General features: G+C 47.0%; 1 protein-coding gene across 1 annotated transcript; it reads right to left on the bottom strand.

The window, feature by feature from the left end:
• Positions 1-416: 416 nt before the first annotated feature.
• ATG14 (autophagy related 14) lies at positions 417-19,893 on the bottom strand. The gene is made up of 10 exons (XM_048066223.2): positions 19,601-19,893; positions 14,063-14,125; positions 13,885-13,927; positions 13,396-13,477; positions 8,626-8,863; positions 7,988-8,217; positions 7,526-7,643; positions 6,326-6,416; positions 6,124-6,209; positions 417-3,525 (listed from the first exon to the last, which is right to left on the bottom strand). Exons 1-10 carry the CDS (start codon positions 19,876-19,878, stop codon positions 3,219-3,221), a joined length of 1,536 nt encoding a protein of 511 aa, XP_047922180.1. The 5' UTR covers positions 19,879-19,893; the 3' UTR covers positions 417-3,218.
• Between the last annotated feature and the right edge of the window lie 700 nt (positions 19,894-20,593).

Genomic DNA, 20,593 nt, shown 5'->3' with positions numbered 1-20,593 from the left:
AATAACCTGATAACTAAAATAACAAGGAACTAAAATAACAACCAACCAAAATAACAAATAATTGAAATAACAAATTAACCCCCCACCCGCATTTGGCAACGTACAAAAAATTGGCACCCAACCCTGGAGTAGTCCAAAGCCCGGCCTACAGGCAATTTATCAGTCTACAAGTACAGAGGTGTACGTGTGCGCTTCGCAGGACTTCTCTGCCTGCCCCCCTGGAGATGCAGTTATTTTATGTAAGAGTATTTTTTTTTTATACTCACATTGCATATTTTACTGCTTTATGATGGCCCTGTAACAGGTCCAGTGCCCGGGAGGCGGTGAAGGCTGGAAATTGTTGTGTACTTCCCCAGCATGTTTTAAAGACAAACCACAGAGGAGTAACAATTATAAATATACAACTTTAAAAAAAATTACTGTTAAAGATTTATTGCAATAATACAATAAAATTTAGAAAAAAAAATTGTGTTTAGTTACATCTAGTTTGGAAGTTGCAGAGAGAGGCCCCGAGTTTCTGCAGGTGACGACCCAGCCCCGCACGTCCCGTCCGAGACCCGCAGAAGGCACCCGATTTCAGCCGAGGGCTGGGCTCCGAAATCAGGCTCTTCCTTGGCAGCTCGCGTGGGCCACGCCGGATCACTGCTCACGGACAAAAGTCACGGCCTGCACTGAAATTCCTGCACTCGTGCTACGCAAAGTGTTTTGTAAACTCTCAGCTGGCTGTCTCCAACTATCTCTAATTACAGACACTGCCTCCCTCCCTCGCCCCCCAAACAACCTGGAAAACTAATCCTGTCGATTGCACTCAAGGTTTGGACACACACACTTAATTCTTCCTTAGCTACACATGTGCAAAACACTTTAAAAAAAAACAACAAAACCCACAATCTATTCTGTTACAAAAACATCTCTCGAAAGGAGCTATCTCGATGCATTTTTACACCCTCACAGTGCCGTTGTGCACTTCCAGAGTATGACATGGTTGGAAATAAATTATTTGGAAAACACGATGGGTACGAAGTATATGGCTTAAAAGGTTCTCGTGGTGCTGTTTTTATTTTCCCCTAAATAAGTCAAGGACAGCATACAAAGCTGAATCATGGCCTGGCCTCTAGGGTTCCACGTAGCACAAAGGTAGCAATGAAACAGCGACTGAAATGTGTATTAAAAAAAAAAAAAAAAAAAGAAAAAAAGGAGGGAAGATCTCTCTATGGTGGGGTCCAGTGCAAAATAAATGAGGATCCAAAACGGGTTGTGCAATGCTAAGAGCCCAACACGCAGTACTGCTACGTGCTGGCTGCTCAGAGCTGCGACGGGTCCGGTCGCTGCGACTGTTTAATAAAGTGCTGTCAGCTGGGCAGTGACTGAAGCCTCCTCCCCCTGCCCCTGTCCTGGGCACGGTCCCAGTTCAGACCGCAGTAGCCAACGGGGTCTCGGCTGATTTCTTACCTGTTTCCCGACGCGACCCTACCTTGGGCTCAGACCAACCAAATGGCAGCACCGAGGGGGCCCTCGCCTACCGACATGCATGCTGTCGGTGCGGAGCTCAGGGTCTTTGGTTTAAAAAACCCAACAAACAGCTACCACCAGCAAAAAAAACACCACCAACGGATCCCCACTGCCAAAGAGAAAGCTGCTGGACGAGGGACAGGGCGGGGAGGCACAGTACTGAGGTGGTGTCCCTGCTGCGGAGCTCGCCGGGGCACAGGGGCGTTAGCACTGGTGCTGCTCTTCCACCCGCTCCTCCGTGGAGCCAGGTGGCAGTGCTGGCTGGCCTGGGGAGGACCCACGGCGTCCCAAAACTGTCCCAAAACGCCCCAAAAAACTCCACATGCTCGACAGAGAATGGGATGGCCGGGTGAGGCGGCCTGCAGCTGGGGTTTCCACCGCGCATGAGGACGCTGCCTCGGATGTGCCAGCACGCCAGGCATGTGGCTTGTGCATCAGCCACGCCAGCAGCTGCATCGCCACGGGGGAGCGGCAGGGAAGACCGGCTGAAATCTTCCATCTCGGAGGGGTGGGAGGATGCTTCTACACGAGTTTGCCCCGCGGAGAAGTAAAACGTCCCAGCTCTATAAAATGTAAACCGTAAATCGGAAGCCTCGCCGAGCAGAGCCATCTTTAAGTCATACATACCGCAAGGCAGAGGAAGCGGGGAGCACTTGTTAGCGAACGCATCTGTCAGTATCACGCCTCCTGTGGTTTTACAAGCAGGCCAGCTGCGCTGTGAGCGTTTCTGCAGTGAAATGGAATCAACTTCTTGGCATTCAGTAAACAGGGAAGGAGCAAACCCCAGCAGAAACATAAAATACAACAGGGTTCACAACGCACGTAGTGTGGAGAACGCGTGACTTCATCAAACGAGCTTGAAATGAGGTTTTTCTACTATTAAAAAGTGGCAACATGGTGTAACTGATGGATATTATTGCAAACCTGTATCGGCGTCAACGTGGGTCTAGCTTAGAGAATGTCCAGTGTTTCTTTGGTGTATGATACTAGGAGTAAAGAGCCTGTGTGCTTTGGGCAGCACAACGCGAAACTTTCAGACTGCCTACCAGTGGAAACAGCATGAAACGAGCCAGTTTTCTATGGCGAAACTGGACAAAGATCCACAACCAAACCTAAAGTAAGAGCAATTTGTTGTGTGAATTCCTGCCCATGCTGATTCTTTGTATTAAAAATATGGCAACGGAGATTAGAAAACATGTTAAAAATGCATAATTTTCATGTCCTGAATGAAAAAAAATTTAGAAATACGCATTTCTGCATTATGCAAGACAGATTTAAAACACGCAAACATAAACCCTGTAAGGAGTTAAGAAAACGTGAACTGCATTTGCACCACTGTCCTGACTGAACACTGAGCAGCCTTCCCTCTGTGCTCATTCGGATCCAAACACTCCAAAATCCGTTTCTTCTTTAGCAAGTAGAGCTGGAGCCTGCTGGGTCCTCCTTCCTTGACACTCAACAATGCAGACGGAACCGAGACACAAAGTGCCCTCACAGAACCCGTCGGAAGGATGGGGCGAGCCAATTTACAAAAGGGTACCATCACAGTCATCGTGGGTAAATAAAAAGGTTCTGCGGGTTTACAAAATGTAAAGTCTGACCTTTTCTTTGTTCCAGGCACTACTTAACTGAATATGTAAGGTTTACTACAGCATTGTTGGGGAGGGATTCCTTCCTCACACCCTACGATCCTTTTCCCGTGCTCGTTAGCGATGTCCAGTGTACGCCTTAAACCACGAGGTCACTGAGGCAGCAGCAGAAGAGATCATGCCGCCAGCGCTGCTGCTGGCGATGGGCTGAGACGCCTGCGTGCTCTGGCTCTGCAGCATCTCCACCTGCTGGGAGGGGATGTCGCAGAACCTGGGGCTCGGCAGATTCTCCCAGTCTGTCCCCAGGTCCGTCTCTTCATCGCTGACGTGCTCGTCTCCGCTCTCATCCGTCTCGCCGGCGGCGCTGGGGTCCACAAACTCCATGGAGTCTTCGAGATCAGCGCTGATTTCGAAAGGCCCAGACCTGTGAACACGGACACAACGCTGTCAGCCCTGTGGGTACCGTGCAGGAGGGGGACTGTCACTGCACCGGTGCGAGTCCCAGGCGTGCCAAAGCAGCCTGCTCTGTCATGGGTACGGTACGGAATTCAAACACCTCTGTCTTTATCAGAGACAAAGAGAAAAAACTGGCAAAAAGAGAAAAAACTGGCAAACTGGCAAAGAGAAACTCGGTGGCTACAGAGAGAACTGCGCTACGACCATGGTGAAAGGACGGCGGTCAGCCAAGGGAGCGATCGCTGGGTTCCAGTCCACGGAGCAGGGACGGCGGAAGAGCTCTTTCACCTTGGCAGTGGACGGTGAAGCACACACCCAAAAGAAAAAGCTATCGATAACAACTCACAGCTCCGCTGGTGGGAATCTCGGCTTGACGTGGAGCAGCTTTTATTTTTAGCGCTAGCTCCGGCCGGGCCAGCTCTGCCAGCCAGGGGCAGGGTGTAGGTCACAGCCCGCAGCACACAGCTGGCACAGCTCGCTAACACGCTTCCCGCAGCAGCGCTTCGCCCCCAGCAAGATCTCGAGATCTTTTTTTTACAGGGAGAGCAGTCAAACGCTGGCACCAGCTGCCCAGAGGGGTTGTGGAGTCTCCGTCGTCAGAGATATTCAGAACCCCGCTGGACACGGTCCTGAGCAACTTGCTCCGCCTGACCCTGCCTCGAGTGGGGCTTTGCATAAGATCTCCAGAGGTCCTGGCCAAACTCATCTCTTCTGTCTCTGACTCCGAGTTCCCTGCTGCCACTGCCTGGCTGGAGAGGCAACTGCATCCTGCCCAGGCCCTCAGCCTTGCGCCAGAGAACAGGGAGATCAAATCCAAAAGATCTTTACTAAGCATCCGCTGACAGTTTCAGAGGCCTGTGAGCAGCCCCCAGAGAAAGCAAGGGGTTCACGGAGGCAGTGAAAAGCCGAGTCCCCACGGCAAGCAGGTCCCTGTCAAACAAGTTTCAGTCCAGAGCACAAAGCTTACAGATTCTCAGCGTAACACGAGCTAGAAGTTAACGTGGGTAATGGGGTTTCTCCACTGTGGTTCTCCAAGCTTATGGGGAAGCCTGAGGCAGCAATTTAGCATGGAAAATTTGAATCCAACCAATCAAAGCTTGATAAAATTGTATGTATTATATGTATATGTATTATATGAATGGTAGTTCATAGAGGCTATCAGGCAACTCTAGGCCTAGAAGTCTGAAGGAAAATAAAACCAGCTGATTGCTGCAAACTTTGCAGACAGCTGAGAAACGAAAGGTAAACACTTGCTCCTCTTTCATCACACAGAAAGGAAGGAAAGCGCTGCCCTCTGGCACAGCGTTTTGGTTAATAAGGCAACATAGGAAGACAGTCATCAGGTTTAGGGCCAGAAGGGTGCATTAGATCATCTTGTGTGACCCCCTCTCTAGGAAAGGTCAAGGCATTCCACCATTCCCCGTCCTGAGCCACAGCCTTCTCTCAATCTCCTCTCTAGAGAGATGAGAGCGTTTTATACGGACTAAGCTGTTCCCCTCAGTGCTGGCTAGCTTCTGCACTGATGTTCCCACTTTCCTGTAACCTCTCCTTTTACCATGCGGACCCAACTGATGCGAAGTGAGACCCATCTCTCTGCTCAGGCCTTTTACTTCCCATCGTAAGGAACCATCAGGTTCAGTTTTCTGTCCGCTGTGGCACTTATCCTTTACAGCAGCTGCTTTCCAGGACACAGTGCTTCACTCTCTGGGTGTTTCCTGCCCTCTCCTTGCTTTCAGACAAGCAGCAGCAAGCACATCATTTTTTCCAAACTGAGCTAAGTTGGCTCCCCGCAGCTTTAGGCTGACTAAGTAGGGATGTACTTGAACATAAGGTTAAGTTTGTAGAGGCATGAATTCAGCTCCATATTGCAGGTTTTTAAATAAAACTAGTCCTGTACACTAGAACAAAGTGGAAAAGTAGATGTCAGAACATTCGTGTGTTTGAGGGGGAATAAAGCAGTAGAATAAACAAATATTTGCAGACTGTCTCGGGCACAAGCGACTGGATTATCCCAAGAGGAAATCAATGTTGACTTTCTTACACTTAAGTTGTAAAAAGAAAGGAAGAATATTGAGCCTGGCGTGTGCAGCCTACAGGAACTGATGTTCTTTTCATCACATGCTAAGTTAACAGGAAAGTTGTCTTTAATCTTAACGTACATAGAAATTATTACTATTTGAGTGTGGACTTTGGCCTAGGGTGTTCATTGAAAGTATTTCGGGAAAGCCTGGGATGTGTGCTGCTGTCCTCCGGAGGGAAGGAATTCCTGCTTTTGAGCCCAGGAGAAACAAGCCCACACAGTCAATCATAACACCACCAGCTGAGCCTGCTCCATGCAGAACCACAGCATACAGATGTCTCTGAAATCTGATTTCCTTCTCAGAACCCCCTTTTTCTGCCTTTTCCTGCCTCCTCCTTATAACCAGCCTGATGTGCTGAGGACTCATCCATAGATACAGCAGAATAGAAGCAGAAAAAAAATATATTTCCCTCATGAATAACAATGCAAACGCGTAACTCCAAAAGGGATTCACTTACAGGTGTGTTCACAAACTGCTTTTCTTACCTGCCCAAGTTCTCAGTGTCTGGGCTCACCAGGTACATAAGGTTCCTGAGCGTATGCAGTGGGTGCAACAGATCTAAATTTACATGCTACCATGGAGAAGGTAAGAAAAAAAAAAAGACATGATCAGCTACTGGAGGAAACCTGCAGGCACAGTTAACATTTTAAAAGCTATTTAAAGAATCCATACGTTCATTCCCCCTACCTGAGAGAAGCAAAGGTGAAGGATGTTGGCATTCAGCTTCTTCACTGCTCGCGTGAACCTGTGTTTGCTGAGATTCTCGCCGCAGAACTCGCTGTTGAAAGACCACACACACACGTATGCACAAAGCTACAGGCTGTGACAGGGCACCTCCTGGAGACATCAGCATTCTGTACCCCGGCTTCCTAACAGATCCTGGAGTAAGCATCTTTGCAGCGAGCACTTGTTTAAGCTGTACAACTAGCTACAGAGTGCTCAGGAGATCGCTTTTTCACCTCGTGAGACCTTTGGAATTTTATCAACGAGCACAGCTTGCCCTAATCTCACTGGTTTCAGCAGGACAGGTGATGTGAACCATACACAAACTCAAAGATCCACTGTGGCCAAGCCATTGTGGTTCTCCTTTCAAATCTTGCCTCATTTCCTGTTCCCAACCTTTTCTTCCTGCAATGACTGAGCAACCAAATAATAGCATAAAAAACTGCAGAGGCCCTACACAACGTTTGCGCCCTCACTTTGGCCATTGCTATTTTAAAAATTTATAAGAATCTCAGCAGCATAGCTGAGACCCCTGGAAGCTGAACCAAGCCCACAGCTTCCTCAGAATAACTTCTGTATGGATCCCACCTGCTCTGCGTAGACCTTAAGAACCTAACAGTGCTGTTCATCACAACTGGGGCTTATAGAAGCGCATGCTCCCAAACGTCTGACAGCCAGCTACGTTCCCCATCAGCGTTTTAGCTCAAAGAGAATTACACTGCTCTCATGCCATATTATAAGGCCTCGTTCTACATCTCTTAATGCAGTGGAGCTATTCCGGATGACTAAGAGCTGCTGAATTGGGCTGGGAGTTTGTAAAGCACAGTAGGGTCTCATAAAATGAAAAGTGCTATTCATGCACTGTCATATTTCACTCCAGTATGAGGACGCTAAATAAATTGATTGGTAAGTTGTCATTCTGAACTGCAATGGTTGGTCTGTGCTCTCAGGACACAGAAAGAGAGGATAGGAGGGAGGATTAACTGTGGTCTAAATTCTAGACCTCCCTGTGAAATTAAATTGCACCAAAAAAAAAAAAGGGAGCCATCAGCTATTACCATAAAAGCTGTTCCAAATAATGACTTTGTTCAGAAAACCAAACTGAACTAAGATCGTTCAGAAGTGGTCACTGATCCGCCTTCTTAGAGGCTTGCATTTACTTGCCTGTTGCAGAGCTTCTTGGGAAGATTTACATCAAGTATGAGAGACAAAGTGTTAACAAGCTGGGTTGCATAGCACAATGCAGCACTGATGGTGTAAGCAGGGTTATTATGTTCCATATCTAAAAGAAATAAAAACATCGTGAAAGTCTCATTATAAACGAAGCCTCAGTGGGTGTGTTAATGTGTTACTGAAGTCTACTCTGGAAAATGTCATTTGTCAGTACTGAGAACTGCTCGAATCCGGCAATCATTTACAGTGAAATCTGTCAGAAGCCGGTAGAAAATAGTAATTCTTGGAATTCCTGTTAAATCGACAGCATGTGAACCATGTCAAAACTGTGAATAATTAACTTTATCTCTCTTTTACTCTGCACTGGGTCCCAACGAGCATTTCCTGCAGAAGAGGCTCTCAGTGGACTAATCCCTGTACTGGTGTTTCTTTAATTCTGCCCTGGCTCCTTACCTGGTCCTTGTGTAGTCTTCTTCTCTTCCACCCAGTTGTAATACGCTGAGTAATCTCCGTTATTCGGAAGGGTTATCCAAGGCCCTGTGATACTGATGCTGGTGTCCCCGTTGTGGTCATCACACACCCATCTCCCAGAGAGATACGTGGTTCTCCTGGCTTCTGCAAGCTTGCTCACAGTGCTAGAGGTCATAGCATTGTCGCTCTCAGAAGACACATCTGCAGGATCTCTGGAGCACGCAGAGAAGAACAGGGTGTTTTTAAAAGAAGTTCAAAAATACAATCGCCAACGTACTTGGCAGGCATTTAATCAGATTTCACTGAGAGCAAAACGCTTGTAGAAACACTCCTGCAGAACTCCTTATTCCCCAAACTGCTTTGTTCTGGGATTTTTAATGATCTTTTTTTAAGGTTAACAGTGGACACATACCTCAGATCTCTCAGTGGGGAGATGCTAACACCTCCACATTCTTCTACTCTGGACTTCTACCTTTAGGTCAGATGCTTCGCCTCTGGAAACCACCTCCTTCTCCCCACAGATGCCAAGGGAGCCAGAGTGTCTAGCTTAGACTTACATGACTCACCTCTGAGTGTTCAAAGCTAGGAAAAACGAGCCCAAAAGGACAAGCCTCCCGTACCTCATGCTTGTCTTCACTTCTTCGATGGGAAATATGACTGACGTTAGCTCCAGGATATGCGTCCGCCGAAGGTTTGCCAGATGTTCGTGCTGGGTTTTCAAGTCGTAGGTTTTTTTCTCGACCAAGTCTCCCAGTCTGCGGTTGTGCCTCTGGATCTTCTCCTTCTTCTCCTGATGCCGCTGAGCCCTGCGATAATGCTTCTGGTTCTCCTCTTTAATTCTCAGAAGCCCCTCTGCATCTGTGAAGACAGCAGCAGATGTTAGCCTTGGAAAATGAGCTGTGAGGTACTTGTAGTAAGCCCGAGAAAAGCTTGATTAATATTTATAGAAAACAAGATCTACAGCAGCTTAAAACAGAAAACCCTGCCTCACTATTAACGTTTTCCAGCTGCTAAGTGGTACAACTTCTTAATCTTTTCTGAATATCGCAAAAGAGACTGAAATCGCAGTTAATCTTTCCCTATCTTTCACCCAGCTATTTTTGGATTTGGAGCAGAAAAGCCAAGATTTCACAGTTTAATTAAACTTCTGGGGTAATCACCCTGACAGAAATAGCTTGACTGTACATGCCTGCACGACGCTGGCCAAAAAGGCACGCATTGCTTGCAGCCAAAATCAAGTGCAGATAGCATCTCCATTCACAGTTTCTGGCACCACTGCTTCTATTAGCTTATGTTATCCGGGCTTTTGCTAACGTACGTCCTCTTAAAGCACTTGGATCCCAGTGGCCCAGGCTTCTCCTTACCACAAGGGAAAACTCCCTTTCCAGTCACAAAATGGCAAATGTGGTTACGCTTACGAAATGCTGCAACCGCCTAAATTTCCTCCATGCATCAGGCACGCTAGGAGTTGGAAGAAAAATTCTTCAAGAGCATCTGCTGATTCTCCTATAAAATAATTCACTGCAGTAACGCTTCTGCAAACATATGGTGCTGCAGAGGGCGAGTTAACTGCCTCGGTCTTTCAAAAGCACAGGAAAATGTCTCCAAATGCACATTTAAAAACTGTAATGTACCCTAGTTTGAATAAGAGCCCCCATATACTAGTCGCTCCATTTCAGTTTTTATGGCTGAAGAGAAACAGCATTAGTCATGCTCTCTTAGAGCACAGCAGACTACTCGCTTTCCTGTAATCAAGAAATGGGCTAACTGCCCCTTGCACAGAAGGCAGGCAGTAAGCCTGACATCATTTTTCTGATGTATTTTGATTGCGAGGCACAGATGAGACCAGAGCTACAATATCAATGCTCTGTGGCATCTGCTACTCCAAGAAGCCACGTTACAGACTATTAAAACATCAGCTTTCCCAGAAGGGAAGCACAAAACCTGAAGTTACATACGAAAAATGGGACCCAAGACTGGTTCCCATCCCCTGGTATGTGCCCAGCCATGCTCAGTCAGCACGGGACATCCCTGCTCCTCCTGGTTTTCACCTGCAGAGTTGGAACTGCACAGAGCTCCAGCTGGTCCCTGGTCTGGAAACAGGGAGCCCAGGACTGCTGAAATAGCTATTATATATTATATATTGAAATTATATATTAAAATAGCCATTATATTACTATAACAGCTTATTATAACTAATAAGTTATTTCTAATAACTTAGTAGAAGTTACTTCTACTCATCTATCTGATCAGTGTTTGGTAGGAAAGATGATCTCATACATGGGAGATGTAAAGACCCAAATCAAAGCTGGTGAGAGTGGTTTCCCCAGGCAGGTAGGAACTAATAATCCTCAGGTCCATAAAATAAGGGACCCCCTGTTGGAGGAACTGCAGGAGAATTTTTCTCTCAACAGTACCAAGAATTTCTAAGTACCAGCTTGCAATTCAGTTTCTTTTAAGCACTCCTGTAATATCAACAGAAAATCAATTAATGCCTGCATTCGCATTCCCAAGCTCTCCCTCTGCACAGAGAATATGAAACAAAGAAGGAATAAAACGTCTGTTTGTTCCATTTTCATTCACGTTCTACTTGCAAGGCTACTTTTTGCAGCGAGCGAGCTCCCTTATCTGCAGGGCCAACAGCAATTATCTGAGAGGCAGGGAGAACACTGCGAACACGTTTCCTCTTTAGCAGCCCCACTGCAGAAACAACTGTCCTTTTTTCAGCGCAGCAATTCCGCTTTATGACCCAGTTTACGAGGCAATTAAAAATTTGTCCCCAGAAGTATTTCAGGACACCATCACGCCCCACGCATTCCCATTGCCTGCTAAACGCACGCACAGGCACGCTGGTCTCTGCCCAACAGAGAGTCATGCCAGGCGTTCGCAAGATCACCTCCTTGAATTGTTCTCTGCAGGCAGAAGGTAAAAACACACACGTTTAAAACCTTATTTTAAGAAGCACCAATTCTCCAAGTACCCAGGAGAGCCAGCTGAAAGAGCAGGAGCCCAATGATCTAGAAATGTTTCCTATTTCAGTAAACCCATCTACACCACATCCGAGAGAAGAGAAAGGACCTGTTCACATTTTGTAACGTGGTCTCTTCCCTAAGAGTGAACCAGGTTGAGCTCCTGATGTACTGGCTACGTAGTAAAGCTGCAGATTAGAACTATTTAAGTATTAATACATTTCATAGAATAACGGAAGAGTGGATGAGCTCCACTCCCCAGCTGGTTCTAACATTCTGCCACCTTCAGAGCTGCATTTTGAGAAAAGGTGGTTAAATTCCTCACATTGACTTCCTCTTCTCCTTTTTTCACAGCCTAAAGAGAACAATTAGTTATTATTCCCTTCATAATAATCTTCTATCTACTGAAAAAACGCTCTTCTTCACCTTCCTTTTTTTTTTTTTTTTTAAAGTAAGCCAAACAGCAATTTTCTTGGCCACTGCTTGTGTTTTATTCCTAACGTTCCCTTCTGGACTTTCTCCAGTTGATTTGTATCTTACTTAAATCGCTCAAACTGGGCTCCAGACTCCCACTGGGGCAACGCCACTGCTGAGCACAGCAGGATAAGCGCTTGCTTCTTAAATACAATGCCCGTGTTAGTACAACCCTGACAGAGGTCTGAACCCTTCTGGAGCAGCACTAGATTGTTATTTGGTATTTAGTTTGCAATTCCCCAGGTCCCTTCCTGTCAAATCTTGCCAGCATTCCCCACCACAGGTTTACGTGGTTCTCCTTCCTAAACAACGTGCACTTACCTTTGTTCCTTTCAGGTGATGCAGTCAATTTACCTGCACGATTTTGAATTTGATCCTGTTCTCCGCTGAGCTCGTATCGTCATCCACCTTAGGTTCCTCCATTCCACTTTCTATTCTACCATACAAGGCATTATGGAAAATAGTAAACAGGACTGGGCCAGGAACTGCTTCCTGCCGAGCTCCACCTGCCTCACCTCCTCTGCTGGAGGAGCATCACCATGCTCTGAATGTAGCCCTACTAGCCGTCTGTGTCAGCCTGGCAGCGATTACATCCAGCACTGATTTATTTGCTTGCTCATGAGACATCTTGGGGTAGACAGAGCCCAAAAGCAAGGTATCTTGCACCTTCTGCTTCTTCCTCCACTACACCACTTGACCCACAGAGAAGGGGTTGATCTGACATGACCTATTCTTAACAAAAAGTGTTGACTGTTTTTAATTATCTTCTAGGTACCTTAGGTACCTACAAGGTGGTCAGAGGCTTGTAAGAGGACGGCAGTGTCATCGGTGTAAGGCTCCTGCAAACAGATGCTGTTTCCACTCTGTTCCCTGGGACATCCTCTCTCCCTGATGTGTTCTCAAGTGCTCCGCTGCTGGTTCCTTAAGTTCCCTGAGGTGAATCTGATAAGGCCCTACAGACACAATCAAAATAATATTTAACTGGCTGCTTTCTTTCCTTGGCCTGAAGTCCTCTCTCAATCTCAAATTTAATCTGGCTAAACACCTGATCGCATTTCCTTTGTTAGAAGATGAAGCAAAGAAAGCACTGAATATTTCAGCCTTCTCTGCAGTTACTCACTCTCTTTCCTCTTAACTAACTGGCCTGCTTGCCTACTCCTTCATCTTTTTATTATACATTTAAAACTGTGCTATCCACCCTCCCTACTAAATGAAAATCATTTTGCACCTCAGCATTTTTGATGTTATCACTACAAGCCTGCGCTATTCCTTTATAACTACTCTCAGTTACACGCCTGTGCTTTTTGTATGGCTTTTTGTATACTTTTTGTATGGCTCCTCTTGAATCTCAAGTCATTAAAACGTTCCGGATTCAGTCAATACGCTTCTGCACATGCTTCCTATCTCTCCTTTACACGTAGGTTGTAAGGACTGCTGCATATTCTTTTCTGAAAAATGACTCTACAAGTCTCCTGCGTGTAAAATATTCAATGAGTTTCAAAACTGAAGCTGCTGAATGTTAGCACCGCAGCAGCCTATGCCATATTTTGGTGACGGTCTTGCTCAAACAGGACTTTTAGGATTTCTAGACAGGTGTGGGTTAAAATTCAACGCTTAGATGAAATCCGTAACAGCTGCAGAGCTGTTTGCTCCTTTTTATCAAGAGGAAGCGATCAGAAACGCTACACTGAATAAAGCCATCTCTAGGGACAAAGCCAAATTCATAGGCTGCTAAGCATTTACTTTTTAAGCTGTTGCAGAATTATCTCCATCCAGCTGAATAATGTCTACTGTTTTCTAATTAAAACACAAGCATAAAAAGGGTAAAGTCCACTCAGTGATTTGCCTCGGAAATTCCCTATTTTTAAAAACTAACATCTACTGCGATTGACTTTTCCCTCTTTAAGGCACAGTTTGACATGTTACAAAGGCACCGGCATTACTCACGTCTTGTCATTTCATCATTTTCTTTGCAAATGGTCTGTTTCAGCTGCTCGATCCTCATCTTGCAAGACATTATTTTCCATCTCTGCAAAAGAACATTCGGCAACCGTAGGGCACAAGCCATTTCCAACACACTGACTAATGATTAACAACAAAGCCAGCAGCTTTAGTGCAAAAGGAGCAGGATGTTCTGAACTGAATCAGACCAATAAATAAATATTTCATATACCGTTTTGTGCACAGAAGAATGCCACAAAGAAACAGAATACTTAGTATAAAGTCAACTGGTACAGTAAGTTATTGAACAAATATCTAGTAAATTAAAAATATTGACGGTTTGGAGCACTCTGCTTGCAGAGCCCGTTTTGCTTTTGCTTACAACAGGCTTTTTAGGAAAGCAACACAATGCCCTCAAGGTAAAATGTAACTTTAAACAATACAATCTAGCAATTCAGAGAGCTCAGAAATGATAGGATGCTTTGAATAACTCACCAGCTGATCAGTTATCTCTTTGCCTTCCATGGCCTTCAAAACACTAGAGGAAAAACATGAATGAAAGTTATTTGACTTATCTCGACTACATCTGTCTCCAGCAACAGTGTGTCAGAGACATTTTTTTTTTAAAAAAAGAATTCTTAGAATTAATTTTCATTCAATGACTACAACTTACTGTTTTTGGAATTCTCTCTGTTTGGTTTTAAGATGCATCAACCGTTCTTTCTTGTCTGAGAACCTGGAAGAGATTAAACGCTTTTATTGCTATTTTGCACAAAGGTATTTTAAGCCGTCTGAAACAATAAAAAGGCTGAAGCTTGTGGGAGTCTCTAAACCTCAACTATCTGTCTTAATTTTTGTAAGCAATAGCTCAATATACGAAACTCTTGCTGAATTCTAGAGCACCTGTCTGCCAGGAATAGCAACAGAACCTCTAAGCTGAGGAAACACCCGCATGTTGTATTACCAAACTTGTAAGCATTACCCTTAACTACCTTCTATTTCTCTAAGATTTGTAGCTTAGAAACATCAATATTTTGTGTACAAAGAAAAACATACACTGCTTGAAAAGCCTTTAATCACCGGAGAAATTAACAGTAACACAGTGAGCCTAAGATGGCATTAGATGGTATTAGTGGTACTACCCACTCTGGTACAGGGACGTGCAGGTTTTTACATGCTGTGCTTTGTATTTTCTCACTTCCCACCTGGAAGGGTCTCAGACTTTACTCAGTGATGGTTCCAGACAGGACAGTACTCTCTCAAGACTTTTACATGACAATCAAATCCTTCTTATATTATTATTAGCAGCCATAAGCTGCATCTTCTTCTACTTGTTTCTACCGGGCACATGTATAGGTATCACAAGTGCCCGACCCAAATGCCTGCTTGAGGTCTGCCCCAGTGGATGTGTGAGGTGTGGGGTCTGCCAAAAAGCGATCAGAAGGGAGTTTTTTAGGGTTCATCATCCTGCATTTCCATCCTCTGAATATGAACAGCCACGTCCTGCCCACCTCCATGTTCCACAGCACATTGAGAAACATTTTGAAAGCAAACAGTGTATGAACAACGCATATTGAGAGATTACAGCGAAGCATGAAGTGACAAAGGTAACAGCAAGAGAGACAGCCAAGGGATGTAGACAACCTAAAAACAGCAAGTGTGTGCTGTGTTCTGCCATGCATGGCCTCCCAACTTTCCTTTGTGCTTGCCATGCCACAGCACCATCCTGATCCACCCCTCAAATGGGTGTCTTGGGGTTAAATCCATGCAAGGAAAAAGAATTCAGTATATTTTTCTCTAGAACACGTAGAATTCACTATTTCATCCTAACAGTTTCACGTACAACCCATCAAGTCCTTTATTTCAGGGCTATCTAAGCTTTATTTAGAGAGAATCATAGAGTAAGCCAGCCTTGACAGGATGGCATCTGGGGCCTCTCTCTGCTCAACCCCGTGGATTTGATTCCCCACAAAACCAAAACGCTTCATTTCTTCCCTTGAAGAGCTGGAACCTGAAAGCTCGGAGACTGGCTTCAGTTTTACAAAGTGTGTAATCGCCCTGCCAGATGACAGCAGCGTTAAAACAACAAAAAACTTCCGCCTGCTGCCTTCGCAGATGACCAAAACTCTGTTTTCCTTCCAAAACAGCTCAATCCCAAACGCAGGTGCTGCTCTAAAAGCCAGAGGCCACGCGTGCGCCTGAGGAATGCGGTGCAACCGGAGCCCGGCTGCTCAGCATCCGTCCGTCCCGCGTGTCATCCGTCTGTCCTGCGTGTCCTCACCCACCAGTCATCGTGGAAATTGCACAAGCACGCTGCACCGACTCGTGTTTACGACGCCGTAACGCACACCTCCTGCACCTCCGACCTCGGGCGCAACCAGAACTAACTCGGCCACACCGCGCAGCTGCACTCGGAAATTCGGCGATTCTTCTTTTCAAAGCTGGGTTAATTAACGGGCACGGAGGCTGATTTCCCAAATCGTGTCCGGCACACTAGTGGAAAGTTGGTCTGTCAAAAGTCTGGGACTAAATTAAGTTCTCGCTGGTGAGGGAAGACAGAAATGTTTGTGAAAGCCTGCAAGAATTACAGCTCACCACGCACTTCAGCAACTGTGTCAAACAGCTCCTACCAACTCCTTTAGCAGGTCTCCCCTAAGCAGACGTTTACATTTCCTTACATAGCCCCTTTTTTATTTGCATTGCATCACGTAACTCATTGTTCTCTGTATATCCACAGCCCTTCAGTCTGGCAAAGAAACAAAGCTCTGAACGGACTCTTACTGAAATTCCCATGAAATGTAAACTGAGAGAAGGGGAGAAACCTGCATCTAAAATTATCCATCAGATGCTTCTTTTTCCTCCAGGCTGGATTAACCTGAGATTTCCTGCGGTTACCTGGCTTATTTCCACATGTACAGAGTCAGAGGGGAAAAGAAAAGAGAATGAAGGACTCCCTAATCTATAGGAATTGATTAATGCTGCAGGAGCTGAGGACAGCAACAGGTACATCCACTGCTGGGCCTATTCGCTAGGAGAAAACTCCGCTGTCTCAAAAAGCCACTTCTCCTAATCACAAACCACAACTCGGAGAAAGCACACGGGCTGAGATGGCACAACTGTATCGTCTTCGGCTTTTGTTACCTGCAAACACACAAAGCGAAGCAATTCAGTGCTTTGGGAACGCACTGGGAAAATGTGATCTGAGGCTTTATGTCTGTGACAGGCTGGAGTAAACTCCTGGGAGGAAGAAGAGTGTCCTGAAATGAACAAGACGCTTTGAACAACAGGTTACTAATGAAAAGAAGAAGTCGGTGATCATTTTACCGCAGGACTTCCGCACTACTCATCTTTAATTGTAGCTGTATTTCGCTAATTAATCCTAACAGCTCCTCAGTCTGCCCCCGTCACAGGTGCAGGGTGTGATTTTTGTTAGATGTGGACGGTCCTCCTGTAGCTTTTATAGCGACTAGCACATAGTTCCATGAAAAGAAATCTGAAACAATTCTTGCTGTTAAAACTTCAAAATATTTATTGTCTTATGAAGAAAAACCCCGAGAAAAGAGTAGAACATCACTGGATACAACGGGTAACCCCCTTTGACCTCTCACAGGAGAGGTACCAACGTTTTCCTCCAGCCTGTAACACTTCCAAAAGACAACTGGGAGGCGGGGGTGTCCCCACGCACCCCACGGCTCAATTTCTCACACCGCTCCCTCAGCAAAGCCCTTGTCGTGACCCTGCCGGCCTCCTCCAGGCCCGACCGTAACGCTGATCTAAAATTAACCCAGGTACTACTAGAAGGCGCAAAGTAACCGACTAAACACCGCCGCCAGTAAACACAACCTGAACTCCAGCCAGCTCTGCACCTGTCCCTGCACGACCGCGCCACGGCGCACGGCCGCGGTTTAAAAGGTTGCTCCCTCCCTCGCCGTGCTCACACCGCAAGAAATTCACGGAAACCCCTCGCTGCTCACGGAGAGGGAAACAACGAAAACTGCCCTCTGAGGTGCCGGGCTATTTCTTTCTCACTTTGCTATTAGTCACTTGAAGGATTAATCATACAATGCAGATAAAACACTTCAAGCACGCTTTCAAACTATCAGTGATTCTGTTATCTTTGGAAAAAAACAAGAAATGCAAGCTTTCCGAAGCTCTGTCCCTACGCTGAACTTTTCCTGCTGCAATCGATCACGCTGATGCTGTTCTCGTGTTGTTAGTCCATGACTTCAGGAACACGAAGTTGCTGTAGGAGGGTTTCGAGCAGCAGGAGATGGAAAGCTCAGGGAAACGCAGCGTCCGGGGGGGCTGCCCCAACGGAGGCTGGAGAACAGAAGAGAGGATTACCCAGACAGCAAGCCCAAGGTCCCGACCAAGGGGAAAAAAGGGAGGAGAAAAACAAAAGGGACTTTTCCCACAATCAAGAAACGCAGCTTAATCATTCAGAACGTTTTCTATCCAGAGATGATCGGGACAGTTAATGCATCTCGGGAGGATGCAGTGACAGCAGTCACTGATATGAGGAAGATATGAGGAACGTAAGAGATTTTTTTTTAAACAAGCTGTTGCCTCCGGCGCTTTGGCTAGGACTGCTTCTTTATGGTTTCACTTTTCTAGCGCGTAGAGAAACTTCTTGAGCCTTGGTTAATACAGGATGACAGGGGCTCCGCTACAACGGATGCTGCGGTTGGATTTCTGTAATGAAGCCTGACGGTTAGCCAGAATCTTCAGGCTGCAGAAAGGGCAGGAAAAAATACTTGGCTTATGTTCCTAATTCCAAACCCAATTTTTTCATGGAAACTGCAGATAACCCTGAGCAGTCTCACACACACACACAGGTTTTTCATCTATTTTAGGGCTAAAATACAGTTTGTGGTTCCACGACCCGGCCTCTCAGGCAAAAGAAGAAAACCCATCAAAGTGGCAGACTCAGGCCTCAATTTTGCAGGCTGATTCATGTTGCCTGCCACCTTGTGCCCACTCCCATCTACTTTTATGAAACTTGGCACGGGTTAAGGGTCCACTCCTCCAGATACAGATCCAGACGTGAGCTGGCTTTCCATACCTGGGTTATGCTTGAGAAGGTCAATTTGCTTAAATGTAAGACAAGCACATCATTGTCCAGTCATGCATTCTGTTGTGCAAACACCGACAGGAAGAGTTTATGGCAGGAAAACACCGTCCTGCCATAAAAAACTGCCTGGATTTGTTGCAAAGAACCAAGGTAGGATGAAAGACACCACTGTTTCCCTGGTTATTCTTTTATTTAGCAGACAGACGCGAAGAGTGTTTGGTGCGAGGACCCTTCCACGCAACACACCGCTCGCTGCCTTCCCAAAATGGTTCAAGAAATCACTCTCAGCAGCTGTTAATGAAGCTACAAACCAAGGACCACAAACACAGCCAAAAACTAGGGCTATTCTTGAGACGGCGCTAGGCAGACTTTTTAAGAATCTGGGATGGACGTGCTGGAAATGACAGCTTGTCTCGCAGCCGAAAAGGAGCTACAGAGGGGAAATGTTCACCTGAACCGCATAGTGAGGCTGTCTTGTTGACCACCACCCCTTCAGCAGCCCTCCTGCCAAGCCAACTCCTTGCAAAAAGGGGCAGGAAGGGGTGTGATTAACTTAAGTGGAATATTTCTGGATTCTATAAAGGGCCCACGATTAGGACCATTTGTATGAACAGGAACGAAAAGAAGAGGTGCTGCTTTCTTGCATGCTTTCCTGATTTTGGTTAACAATTCAGGAAACTACTGTTTTAACCGCTGTTTTGATATACTTCTGAGAACAGAGACATATTTCCAGTGCCCCATTGTTTTTGCCCTTAACTGTCCGGAGCTGTCTCCGGTTTGCCGGTTACACCTGTACAGACATAACCAAGGGAAAGTCGGGGTACTGCACCACCCAAACTCTTTATAACCCTTATTACTTGACACACTTTATCCCTCACCAGGCGAGCACCGCTCACGAAGCCGGCGCAGCCCCCCAGGCTGCCCCCGGCCCCCTCACCCCCCTCCCGGCTCAGGGGGACAAGGACCCCCCCGAGCAAACCCCGGGACCCCGTTACCGGAGGGGCCACTCCCGGCACCCCCCGGGACCCCCGGGCGAGCCCCCACCGCCCCGAGGGGGGCGTGTGAGGAGCAGCCCCGCGGCCTCCCCCGTCAGGGCCGGCGGCGGGGCAGGCCCGAGGCCCCCTCCGGGCCCCCCGGTACCTCTCCGAGTCGCGGCCGTCGAAGAAGACGAAGTCGCCGCCCCGGACGCACTTGGCGCAGGTGAGGCGGCGGCGCGTGGTGTTGCAGAGCGGGCACCGCTCCACCGCCACGTACAGGCCCTCGGCGTCTTCCTCGGGACCCCGCAGCGCCGCCGGAGCGGCCCCAGGTCCTGGCCCGGCCCCGGCGCCCCCCTGCCCGCCGGGCTGCGGCCGGCAGCCGCTGGGAGCCGCCATGATGGGCGCCCCGGTCACGTGGGGCCGTGTTGTGGCGCCGGGCATTGTGGGAAGAGGGCGCCGAGGGCCCGGCCCTCAGGGGTGGGGGGGGGGTTCCCCTCAGCAGGGCGCCCACTGTTAAACTCTAACTAAATAAAATATAAGGCTGTTACGTGGGTGCTTCTCTCGGTCCAGGGGTGGTGGGGGGTATACAGCCAGGCCCGCTGCAGAGGGCTGGGGAAGGAAGCGGGGCAAGTGGTCTGAAAAAGGGGGAGTAAAGGGTGTAGATCAGCGTCCACCGCAGATCTGTCACGGCACTTCCCATCTGTGCCTGGGTTCTGCTCTCTGGGGTGAAGGGGGTGCACATGTACCTCACACCCTCACTGGTCTGTACCTCAGCAGAAGCTACGGCTAACAAATATGTGATAGTATTTGGGTAATACTTATTATTTGGGTAATATTTCAGTATCAAGAACCAACCTTCGCTTAAAAGAGGTCACAACTATTAATACACATCCTTAAACGTGACAGGCTAGCAGATTTCCTTGCACCAGCCCCTGTGTGGAGCCACAAGTCGAGATTAGTCAAGATTAACAGGGGTATTATCAGCCAGAATCAGACAGTGCTCTGTGGGAGGCTAGTGAGAAAACTGGGCATTCAAAGTAAAGCAACCCCACATCAGGTCTTGAAGCACTACTGTCACTACAAAAAACTAAATGCCCCAGTTCAAAAGTAAAAACCCCAGCCCTTATTTTTTTCCTTCCTTGTGTATTTAAGTGCT

Source organism: Anser cygnoides, chromosome 5 (assembly GCF_040182565.1).
Source record: "Anser cygnoides isolate HZ-2024a breed goose chromosome 5, Taihu_goose_T2T_genome, whole genome shotgun sequence".
Taxonomy (NCBI): Eukaryota; Metazoa; Chordata; class Aves; order Anseriformes; family Anatidae; genus Anser; species Anser cygnoides.
Note: the sequence above shows the minus strand (reverse complement) of the source record. Positions and strands in the feature narration are given on the sequence as shown.

Bases quoted from the DNA above. Each gene is read 5' to 3' on its own strand.
- ATG14 (XM_048066223.2), bottom strand. From the start codon at position 19,878: ATGCCCGGCGCCACAACACGGCCCCACGTGACCGGGGCGCCCATCATG. The intron at 13,928-14,062 runs GTAAGTTGTAGT...TTTTTCCTCTAG, and splicing joins CAGAGAGAATTCCAAAAACA to TGTTTTGAAGGCCATGGAAG. The intron at 6,210-6,325 runs GTAGGGGGAATG...TCTCCATGGTAG, and splicing joins TTCACCTTTGCTTCTCTCAG to CATGTAAATTTAGATCTGTT.